This window comes from Ambystoma mexicanum, chromosome 1q (genome assembly GCF_040938575.1).
Source record: "Ambystoma mexicanum isolate Mex_15411 chromosome 1q, UKY_AmexF1_1, whole genome shotgun sequence".
NCBI lineage: Eukaryota > Metazoa > Chordata > Amphibia > Caudata > Ambystomatidae > Ambystoma > Ambystoma mexicanum.
This window is the reverse complement of record NC_090922.1, coordinates 1,108,444,702-1,108,457,080: the sequence shown is the minus strand read 5'-3', so window position 1 is coordinate 1,108,457,080 and position 12,379 is coordinate 1,108,444,702. Positions and strand designations below refer to the sequence as shown.

The 12,379-nt window shown below is 43.7% G+C and overlaps 1 protein-coding gene across 4 annotated transcripts in view; it reads right to left on the bottom strand.

Moving 5' to 3' along the window:
• The window catches only part of CCDC18 (coiled-coil domain containing 18), a 2,185,916-nt gene that overhangs the window by 2,035,618 nt on the left and 137,919 nt on the right, over positions 1-12,379 (bottom strand). For all 4 annotated transcript variants that reach the window (XM_069641832.1, XM_069641829.1, XM_069641831.1 and 1 more), the window contains exon 2: positions 2,769-2,913. In XM_069641832.1, the coding sequence (XP_069497933.1) occupies positions 2,769-2,896 (128 nt within the window). In that variant the 5' untranslated portion in view covers positions 2,897-2,913. The remainder of the gene's footprint in view (positions 1-2,768; positions 2,914-12,379) is intronic.

Below are 12,379 nucleotides of genomic sequence, written 5' to 3'. Positions count from 1 at the left end.
CACAACTAGTCTGTCAACTGTCACGGATGAATTGGAAAGTGTAAGAATTTTATTTGCTGTGAATAAGAAAAGACAGATTGTTTTTGGAGATTTGTTCATGTATTTCACTATTCAGAATATCTATTCATAGGGTATTTGCTCATGTATTGTCCTTCATATTGATTTTCAATCCCAAAAATTATTTTTCAATATTTTGAATAATGTGTGTGCTTTTTATTTAATAAAAAACACTATTTATTTCAACATAAAAAATCCTTTTCCCTTTTTCTTCTCTTACTTACCTCATTAGATTATATATTTGGGTTACTCAGGGTAATTAAATAATTTTTGGATATCTTTGATACCTATCATGAATTAATGAAATTAGGTTAAATTGATTTCTTACAGCTTTTGGAATTCTTGTTGTTATAAGATTGTTTTTGGAGGGCAAACTGGTGTACTTGTTACCTCATGTGAGAGGCCTGTCGAGTGGGATTCCTGACCTTCAGGAAGGGTTTTAAGACTTTAGGAAGTAAGGCAAGCCTTCAATTTGCGGCAAAAGTTTCCATTGGAAATAAAAGCTATGTATTTTGGGTTACGGAAGCAGCATGGAAGCTCAAAAGAGCCCCATAAGGAAGAACCAGAGGTGCCTGGGGACTAGGAGATTCGGCATGGTTTGCAGCGTTTCATTCTGTGGCTTGGAGTGGTTACAAAACTTCCTAGTGAGGTTTGCTTTATATTGGAGAGGTTCTAACAGAACGGCCAAAATATTTACATTTCAGAGAGCGGTTCTAAAGCAGAAGTAGTGTTTAGTGTTTAACAAATCCAAAATGTGCATGGAAACTTGCAGTAGTACATCTATTAATGTGGAATTCATTCTCAGTGGGCAACCTTTCCTTTCATCCTCCACATCTGGTCTCACCGGTTTGCTTCAAAAATGTCTTACAAACTTGCGAATGACCATGGAACAGTCAACCGGTTTGTATGGCGCGAGTATGCCTTGATGCAGAGGTGGCTTTGGAGTCATTATATGCTAAGGTGCTGTATAATTCTGTAAATTTCAATAAACATTTCAATGGATCCACTCCTTTCCTTCCCTCTTATCCCTTAAGTATTTCCTCTTCTACTCCCCTTTCTTACTTCACTTTTTGATGCGTCTCTCTGCTCCGCTATGTTCCCCTCCGACTTTAAAAGTGTTATTATTCCTATTCTTAAAAGGCACTCTTGAACCCTTTACTCCCACTAATTTCCACCCCATCCCTCTCCTGCTTTTTCTCTCAAAAGTATTAGAGCGAATCATCTACTCTCAAATCTCTGCCCATCTTCATTCTCATGCCTTACTTCCCCCTGCTCAATCAGGTTTCCGTCCCCTTCCCTCCACCAAAACTGCTCTTCAGTGTCTCCGACGCTCTTCTCTCCACCCGCCATTCCAAGCTATCATCTGTCCTTATTTTACTCAATCTATTGGCGGGATTTTATACAGTAGATCATCCCCACCCTCCTCTCGTTTCCTTTGGTTCCATTCTTATCTCGAGAATCTTTCTTTCAGTGTATCTTAGGCCGGAAAAGAATCTCCTGTCATTCCCCTATTACACAGAATTCCACAAGATTCTGTCCTCTGCCCCCTCCTCGTTTCTCTTTACACTGTGCCTCATTCTGCAATCATCTCCTCATTTGGACTACTCAAATGTTTCTTTTTCTTCCCTTTCACTAATGCTCTTCATATTTATGTTTCTTTTTCTTCATGTCTCACTCCTGTGCGGTTCTGCATTAACTCTCGTATTCTTCACTTAAAGAGTCCCAAAACCAAAATCCTGTTCTTTCCTTCGCCATCTATCCTGCCTTGCCTCCTCTCTCCATCGCTTTTCCTCATCCTCCTCTCTCGACCCATAATCTGGGTGTCAGGTCGACTCTTCCCTTAACTTTGTTCCCCACATCATCATCGCCCCTTCATGCAGATTTCAGTTTTACAATTTCCAGAAATCCTGCCCCTTCTACACTTTTTACTACTTACTCTGACACTTGTTTTCTCCCATCTTGACTATTGCTCTTCTCATTTGTCTTCCTGCCCATCATCTTCGCTCTCTGCACTCTATTTTCAATTCTGCTATTCGCACTCTTTGCTGCCTCTCACGCCATTTTTCCATTACTCCATTTCTTCGCTCCATTTCTTGGCTTTCATTGGAACATCCTCTACTCTTTCAATGTATTATTTCTAAATCTACCCATGGTCTTGCGCCCCGCCCCTCACCTTTCTTCCCTCTTTTCTTTCTATACCCTGCTGCGATCCCTCTGCTTTGATCCCCATTTCTACTTTGTCCCAAAACCTCCTTGTATTCAATCCAGTTTCCACTCACTCTCCTTGACCCTAAACACTGTAACACACTCGCTCTTGATATCCGCTTTTCCCCTTTCCCTTAATCTATTTCGCTCAAGTCTTAAAACTTGTCTTCTTAACATTGATCTCTAATCCTTTCCATTCTTTTCTTGAATCAAAGCCTTTGAGTGTGATGTCCCTTCACTCTACTTTTTTTTTTTTTTTAACAGCTGTTCATTATTTTTGTGCTCGTCTATTACATGTTATTGTACTGTTGCCTTTTGTACACCACACTTTGGCCAAAGCATGTTATAAATATAATAAAATACAATGCTTCTAAAAAAAGAATGTGATGCATATTCTAGCCGACTGGTGATATAATGCAAAAACCCAAGATTGAATAATCTAGGTGCTACCATTATACGATATGACTATATGAGCAGCCTAAAACACATGCATAAGGGAAAGGTACCTGTAAAGCTGCTCCCCTAAGTGCTGCAAGCTCCTCTCTGTTTTCATGAGCTGATTTCTTAATGCCCACACGTTAGCAATCAAGCTGTCTTCTTCATCTTTATGGCAGGGTGGTAGGTTAGGTTCCATGTGAGTTGTATGTTTGCCTAGAAAACAAACATTAATACTTAGAAGTCATGCTGCCAATCACCCACAGGTCTGTCAACTAAAATTGCAACCAGTTATTGCGGAAAAGGCATACCAATTCTTGGCTTGCCCTTCAGATTACACGTAAAGTATTGTAATCATACTGCATAGTCACTTATCCAGTGGAAAATGTTCTGCTCAGAAGGTAACCAACTAAGTCAATCTATTATAAAGCGAGTAACGTTAAGTATAACTGGATTTCAATTAATTTCAAAACCTCTTGAGGAGTATCACAAATTAAGCAGTGTCCCCAATACACCGCTATTTGTCCCATGGCACATTGGGGAAGATGGCTACTGTTGGTGGAGGAGCTACGCCCTTGGCTAGCGCCTTCCTGCACCCCCCCCCATGCGCTTTACAATTAGGCAGTGAAAGCACTATAGCACTGTGAAAGCTTTTTTTCATGCAAAAATAATCACACAAAGGCATGGCCAGGCACTACATGAAAATAGTATTTAAATATAAGGTGCAATTAACTATTAGTTGATTGAATTTGTAAAAATGTTACTTTGTATTTCGATTTCTCAGAGCACGGTAAAGAGCAGAATCCTCTGACCCAAAAGGAATGCAGCCTGTGTTAAAAATAGACTAAAGGCACTGTCGCACTGTTCGCGAAGGCTGGCAAAGAGCGCAAGGTAACTCAGCAGCTGTTCCCTGTCCATTAAAACACCCAGGCAGGCTGGGGCTCATGTACACATTGTAACATTGTAACAGTATGGGAAAACAAGGTTTTAATGAGAATTACTGGACCAGATATAATATGCGTATATTGAGTCAAGTGTGGAGTGTATGGCGGGAAGGTGTGTTTATATATAAATGTTTATAATATAGGAAATTATGATAAACAGGAGCTACAATGTATTCTTGCCTAGGCAGCAGTATGCTCAGTAGTTTTGTCCTAAATGGGAACCCGGCCATGCAAGAAAGAAGACTGCAAAGTCCCTTTCAAGGAAGGACAGTTTTGGATGAGCTAGGCCAGTGACCAAGTAAAACAGTATATAAGGCGCCTGCTTAGCACCAGTCTGGAGGAGCCAGCCATGGAAGGACAGAATGCTGGTCAAGGGGCAGAGTCCTTTGCCCCCCCGACCCCATCCTCATTTTTGTACATATTAAAAGTGTTATCCTTAAAAGATAGACTTTTGTCCTTAATTCCCTAGAGGAGTGAACTATTCATCTGGTGTGAGCGTGATTAGGGGTACCACAATATAATTAACTGGTACCCCTGTAAGTTGGTCTTCCTTTCACTACTGCCATGGGTGGTGATCTGGTATACAACACTGTCACTTTCTCTCTGCACTCTCCTATGGTATTCTCTATAAGCTTATTTATTTGCAGCCACCAGAAATCTATGCAAATTAAAGCTTTTGCTTTGATATTCCTAAGTGTCCCTAATGACCCAACTCCACCACCTTGCCATGCATCACTTCCGGACTATCAATCTATGCCCTCTGAATAAATAATCTTTTTGGATACTCATTTTATCTTTTACCTTCTTGTATTTCTTGACAGTCAGATTGGTGACCTCCGCCAACCAGCTTTGATCATATATCAAACCAAAATGTCAGCCTCCTTACATGCAGAATCCATCCCTCTTTTTTGACCACATGATTGACCTTGCACACTTCATCCAACCCCAGCCACTTCCCATTCTCCTGCATCAGTCGTCAGACATTCTGGTAAAGCATTCCCTGACAGGGCATCTGCTGCTACATTTCCCTGCCCCTCATGTTCTACCTCTAAACAGAAAACCTACAGAACAGTAATCCATGTAATTATTCTTGACACCCCATCTTTGCAATTAAACACAGCCATCAAAGGTGTGTTATCGGCTCTGATCTGAAACTCTCCTCCCAGACATGACTTGAATGTTGACGGCTCACACCACTGCAAAATCTTCCATCTTAATCACTGAATATCTGGTCTTCACATCTTTGAGCAGCATTGAGGTAAATGCCACTGTGTGCTCCTACTTTCCATTACATTGCATTAATACAGTTCCTTGCCCTTCTTCACCAGCATCCGTATTTATCACAACATCCAACTCCCCTTTGAACCCTTTCAGTGTGGGTGCCGTCATTATGTCAATTTTCATGGATTCAAATTCCTTGCCACATTCTGCAGTCCAGCCAAATAGCATATTTTATTTTCATGAGACATCTCATTGCTTTGGTTTTTTGCACATATCCTTCACAAACTTGCCAGAAAAATCTACCAGTCCCAGAACCAATGCCAGTTGCGCTTTGTTCTTTGGTGTTGGCATCTGCACAATCGCAGCAACATCGCCTTGTTTCAGCCTTACACCTACCAAGGATAGTTCATGCACAAAGTAATCCACTTTCTACTGTCTAAACTTCCACTTCAAATGGATTGTGTCTTCCCACGTATTCCTCATCTTAGATATATCCTTATCTTCAGCTTGCTGCTTTGGAAAAAATGTTCTCCTTTCCACCCGAGGGCGCTCCCCTCGAGGCCGCGGCGTTGATGTCCCTCGGCGGCACCCGTCGAACACCGACGTCATCGCCTGTATAAGAGCATCGAGCGTGCCCACTGGCTTCAGTTCCGTTTTTCCGTTACCTTCGCTTCGGATCGTTTCAAACGGCACTTCAATCTTTTGTGAAGAAAAAGCTATGTCGTCTTCTTCGAACCCTTCCACGCCGAAGACGGGATTTAAAAAATGTCTGAAGTGTGGAAAGAAAATGTCTCAGACAGATCCACACAAAAATTGTCTTTGGTGCCTCGGTTCCGACCACCGCATTGAAGACTTTGGTTCGTGCCAGTCGATGATTCATAAAGCCTTGAAAGAACGCAGAGGTAAACTGGCGATGGAGGAGGGTTCATCGAAGTCTACTGTGAAAGGGAAAGACTCAGCAGAGTCTTCGAAAAAGTATCGTAAAAAGCATAGGTGGAGGAGTAGATCGAGAAGGTCGTCTTTTTCTTCGTCATCCAAAAAGGCAAAGAAAAGACGGCATCGATCTCCCTCATCCTCCTCGACGTCTTCGGAGGAGGTGATAGTATGCCCATCAAAGCATGATTCCCCGAGTAAATGGGAAGCTTTTCGAGTTTCCATGCTTGAACTTTGAGAACGCGCCCCAGACCCCCTCAAAAAAGGCTAAAGAAGATCATGCCCCTACCCACGAAAAACATGACAGAGGGAGGTCCAAAACAAGAAAAGCTGATAAAAAGTCGTTGAGGGTGTCATCGAGGGAATCTTCTCGATCACCTCATGAAAAAAAGACCTTTCAGTGCATAAATCGAAGGTAGAGGGAAACAAAATGACGTTGAAACATACACCATCAAAGTCGACATCGAAGACTTTGAAGGCCCTCGAATCGAAAATTCCTTTGAAGGAAGCTACGTCGAGTTCACGTTCGATAACTCCGAAAGCTCCTTCGACAGTTTCCGCAACCCCCTCGACGATTACATCGAGGTCATCGAAGGTTCCCTCGACGACGTTGAAGGATGTGGTTATGACATCAGCGCCATCGACGTTTACGTCGACGCCCAAGCCTTTTATAAGGGAAAAACCCACATTACCAGAAAAGGTTTGTCAACCTGAGAATAGACATGACTTTTTCAGGACCATGTCATCTATCTATGAGGGAGCATCATCAGAAGAGGAAGAAGTCACCTCTGCTGGTATTAAATTTGGCACAAGATCTGTTCCAGAGGAATTAATTAATCCTCAATCAAAAATTGAAGATCTACAAGAATGTTTACAGACTGCAAGTGGTCTGGACACTTCTCCAGAGTACGAATTTGACAAGCCAGACCCATCAGAGCAGGCTGATGCCGGTTACAGAAAACTCATGAATAGAGTTACAGAATTTATGGGGAGAGGTAGGAGTTCACCAGTCTGTCAAGATGATGACATACCTGATATACTATCAGGAACTCCTCAACAAGACCCCATTCTCCCTTTTCACACTGCTTTGCAGAGATGGGTTAGTTCTGCATGGGAACACCCTGAAGCCATCCCGGAAGTTAATAAAAAATGTGTGTCTAAATATAGACCCTGCAATTTTGATCCAGAATACCCGAGTAAACATCCAACTCCAGAAAGTCTGGTAGTACAAGCAGCCACTTCCACAAGAAATGCTGCATACCGTACAATCCCTCCAGATCGGGACGATAAAAAGGCGGATGCATGGTCTAGGAAGATTTTTACATCAGGGAGTATGGCTTTGAAATCTACTAATCTAACCTGTACCTTGACAAGGTTCACATATACCCTGTGGGACTGCATGTCAGTGGCAGCTGAACACATCCCAGAAGGTGAAGAGCGTGATGGCTTTCTAGCCATAATAAGGGATGGCAAGGAGGCTTCGGGAGAATGCCTTCAATCAGGTTTGGACACAGCTGACAGTATCCGTAGGTCCATGGCAACTAGCACGGTGCTACGTAGATTTGCGTGGCTAAGAAAGTCTGGTTTTGCACCGGATGTGCAATCCAGACTTCTTAATATGCCTTTTGACGGCTCGAGGTTGTTTGGCAGCAAGGCGGATGAAAATTTGGAGAAGTTGCAGACCTCCAAAGCAGCGGCTAGATCTCTCAGTGCTGCCATAATACAATCTCGGCAACAACCCTACACAGGCTCATCTTCCTGGAGGGGTCGTCCTTTTTGTTATTACTCCTCAATTGGAAAAGGAAGAGGACAGGCCAGTCAAAGAGGTCAAAGAAAATGTCCTCTGGGGCGAGGAAAAGGTGCTAGATCTGCCCCAGCAGCAGCATCTGTCACTTCAGCCGCTGCTGCAGCTGCCGCAAAACCACTCTGAGGTTTTGACCCACAAGACCCCGGTGGGAGGCAGAATCTCACAGCATCTAGAAGAATGGCAGGGCATTACCTCAGATGCTTGGGCACTGGAAACAGTATCCCAAGGTTACTGCCTTCCTTTTCTAAAGAAACCTCAGAATCACCCCCGGGATACAACTCTGTCAAACATCCGGATCTGCTCCTGTTGCAGGAAGTTTTAACCCTGCTACAGAAAGGTGCAATAGAACATGCACCTGTAGCGTAGAGTAACAAGGGTTGGTATACCCCATATTTTCTCATCCCAAAGGAGGACGGAGGACTGAGACCCATCTTGGACTTGAGAAACAAATTCGTAAGGAAGGACAAGTTCAAGATGGTCACACTTTCTCAGATCCTTCAGGCTCTTCAACTCCAGGATTGGTTGGTATCATTGGACCTTCAGGATGCTTACTTTCATGTGCCAATCCATCTCAAGCACAGAAAGTACCCAAGTTTCGAGTTCTGCCATTCGGGTTAACCTCCACCCCAAGAGTTTTCACCAAGTTGATGGCGGTGGTGGCAGCGAGTCTCAGGAGAGGGGGGATTCAGGTCTACCCCTATCTGGACGATTGGATGATCAGAGCATGTTCCCCGAGCAGGCCCATGATCATTTGTCCAAGACTTGTCACTTCCTTTACAAACTAGGGCTTTCACTGAATTTAAAAAAGTCAAACATGATACCATCACAGAAACTCCAGTTTATTGGAGCTGTCCTGGATACTTGCTCGGGCAAAGCCTCGCCTCCCGAAGAGAGAGCTCACCACATTCTGCAGATGGTAAGATTCCAGAATGCCCAGTAGCTCTCGGACTTCGATTTTCTCAGGTTGCTCGGTCTGATGGCATTCTGCATGTCTGTTGCAGGTTCCAGCCAAAGTAGCACAGGATCTACAATGGTGGGCTTGCAGACATATTCTCAGAGGGGAATCTTTTTGGCAACCATAGCCGGAGATAACAGTAGTGACGGACGCCTCACTCACGGGGTGGGGAGCCCATACCAACGATCTGACAATCAGCGGTCGTTGGTCTCCATCGGAGTCCAAACTACACAACAACCTTTTGGAGTTGAGGGCAATCAGACTAGCGCTGAAGGCCTTCCTGCCCTCTGTACGGGGAAATAATGTCCTGATAATGACAGACAACACAGTGGCCATGTACTACCTCAACAAGAGAGGAGGAGTGGGGTCACTGCAGCTGTGCAGAGAGGCTATGCAAATCTGGTTCTGGGCAATACAAGAAGGGATCTCTTTCGGCAATTCATCTAGCCGGAGAGCAAAACACAGCAGCGGATGCTCTGAGCAGGCAGAGTACAGTCTCCCACAAGTGGGAACTAGCTCAGGGAGTCCTTCAAGAGATCTTCGCCCTTTGGGGAACCCCGCAGGTGGATCTGTTCGCGACCAGTGTGAACAGGAAGTGCAAACTGTACTGCTCAAGGGAATTTCCCCTGAGAGGAGCTCTAGGAGACGCATTCGTAGTGGAATGGGAGTTTCCTCTTCTGTATGTGTTACCTCCAGTCCCTGTGATCCCTCAGGTAATAAGGAGGTCGAGAAAGTTCAGGAAAACGATGATCATAATTGCCCCGGATTGGGCCTGGAGAACGTGGTATCCGGACCTTCTGGACATGTCCATCTGCCCTCCAATACGTCTTCCAAGAAGAGAGGATCTTCTCTCGCGAGAGGAAGGTCATGTTCGCCATCCGGAGGTCAACACACTCAACCTTCACGCATGGCTTCTGAGAGGTTGAGATACAAGGATTGGGATCTTCCGGATGACGTGATGGAGATTTTGCTTTCGGCCAGAAGGCCAGCAACTAAATCTCTGTATCGGTGTGGATGGAATAAGTTCAATAACTGGTGCAGAGAAAAGAATATGGACCCATTTCAATGTAATATCCCCACAATTTTATCTTTTCTGTTAAATTGAGCTAATCTGGGGCTCCAGGTTGGTACGATAAAAGGATACTTAGCAGGGCTATCCATTTTTAAGCAGTCTTCAAAGAAGAATTTTACTTCAAGATACCTTTAATAATTCAATTCTTGAAACGGCTAAACAATGCATTTCCACCGATACCTTTCCAGGTTCCAGTGTGGGATTTGAATTTAGTGCTAACATTTCTGACATATATTCCATTTGAGCCTTTACACTCTTGTCCGCTAAGTCTCCCTACTTTGAAAACAATACTCGTTGTAGCATTGACATCAGCCCGCAGGGTAAGTGAGTCGCAGGCGCTCTCTAGCGGTCCTCCTCACACTATCTTTTATAAGGACAAAGTCTTAGAGTTAAACCATCTTTTTTGCCAAAAATTGTTTCGGACTTTCATCTGTCACAAAAAATAACTTTACCTACTTTTTACCCTCCTCCTCATGCAAGCAAAGAAGAGGAGCGGCTACATAGACTAGATCCCAGAAGAGCTCTTAGCTTCTAGATTTCAAGATTGGCAAAAATAGGTCAGTGTGATCAACTTTTTGTGGGGTACACTGGACGCAAATTGGGACTGGTGGTAACCAAAAAAACATTATCTAGATGGATAATTTTGGTTATAACAGAATGTTATATATTGGCTGGGAAAGAACCACCTGATGGATTGACAGCTCATCCAACCAGGGGCATGGCAACTTCGACAGCACTAAAAAGGGGTGTCCCTGTACAAGACATTTGTGCAGCAGCCACATGGTCATCCATGCATACCTTTATAAAACATTATGATCTGGACTCGACTTCTTCTCAAGGAAGTCTGTTTGCTAAATCTGTACTCCATTCTGTACACGATTAGAAAAATTCTGTACTCCCACCTCCGAGACAAAACTGCTTTCGGAGTCTATCTAAAATGAGGAATACGTGGGAGGAAACAATCCATTCGAAGAACAAGTTACTTACCAACTGTAATGTTCTTTTAATTGGATGTTCCTCCCACGTATTCCTCATCGACCCTCCCAACCAACCCCACAGTATAGTTTACGTGTGTTACACTTTAAGTTCCTTTAAGGCTTGGGTCAAAAGAGGCACGCCATTAATCAAAATCAATTGACTACAATATACGAAAAAACAGAACTGAAGCCAGCGGGAGCGCTCGAGGCTCTTATACAGGCGATGACATTGTTCGACGGGTGTCGCTGAGGGACATCGACGCCGCAGCCTCGAAGGAAGTGCCCTCTGGCGGAAAGGAGAAAAATGTTTCCGAAGCAGAGAGCTGAAGGCAAGGATATATCTAAGATGAGGAATACGTGGGAGGAACATCCAATCGAAAGAACGTTACAGTTGGTAAGTAACTTTTTCTTCTATATTACAATAGTTAGGCCTGCATCGCACATAATGTCCGACACCCGTCTCAATTTTGTGTTATGCTCTTCTGCATGTCCTCCTCAGACTATTGCATCATCCAAATACTATACTCGTTTAATTTTTCTCAGTGATCTGTGCATGATCTTTTGACAAACACTAGCCATAGGCACTAATCGGAATGGCATCCTCCTTCACCCAAATAGTCCACAAGCAGCTATGAACTTGTTAAGTTCCACAGACTGGGGATGCAATCAAACTTGATATGCTTATCGGAGGGCCATAGCGAAAACGTTACTGCACCAGTCATTTCTAATGTCTATTCCAAAATCTTCTGTAGGGGAAACCTCTGCGCCTCCACGTTTTGTTTCAGGCTTCTGAAGTCGATGCAATCTAAATGATCCATTTGGTTTCCTTAGTACTATGATAGGACGACCCCTTCTCCTGAATACGTAGATTCGATTATACATTCAATCTCCTTCCTCTTAAGTTCATTGTCCGCTTCAGATTGCCATACAAGTAGAATCAGTCTGATCCTGGCTACGGTGAGCTATGCATTACTCCTTAGTTTGTTCTGATGAAGGATACCTCTGAGGAAGCCCCATTCCTTTCCAGATCATCACAGGCGCCCATGCGATTATGTCAGCGATTGCTTTATGTGGTTCTTCCAGATCACCAGTACATGTTTGTGATGTTAATTTGTAGTCAAGTTTGATCATCCCACGATAGTAGGTCCCCACAACCACCGTGATATATACCATTCCAGCAGTTTATTTCAAGAAAAAAACTCAATTCAGCTTCAAATTCTCCTATAACCTTTATTGGTTGGTCTTCAAAAGCATTGGTACCAATTATGGTTTCTATCAGTGTGCAGCACTTGTAGGTGTATGTATTGGAAGGAAAGGGATGCTAATTTCGATCAGAAGAACAGGTTTCTTACCCCCGGTAACATTATTTCGACTGGATGTTCCTCCCACATATTCCTCATCTTTTGATATCTTCCTTTCAGCTTAAGCTGCTTTGGAAAGCTGTTTCGGCAGAGGGCACTCTGCATCGATGCGGTTAACTTGAAGTCCCTCGAGGGCTTCGATCTCGGAGTCAACGTCATCGTCGGTATTTATAGCACGCGCAGAGCCAGTTCGCTTCAGTTCTGTTTTTATGCCTTCCTCTTGCAGAAGTACCAGCATCAATGAGTTGCAGAAAGTACCAGACTTTGAAAGAGCGTAAAAGTGTAATACCTGGAAATTCTATAACGGGGTAGCCTGGGAGGGGCGATGAAGAATATGTGAGAGGAACAACCAGTCGAAAGAACATTAACAGGGGTAAGTAACTTGTTCTTCAATTGGATTGTGTCCTCCCAC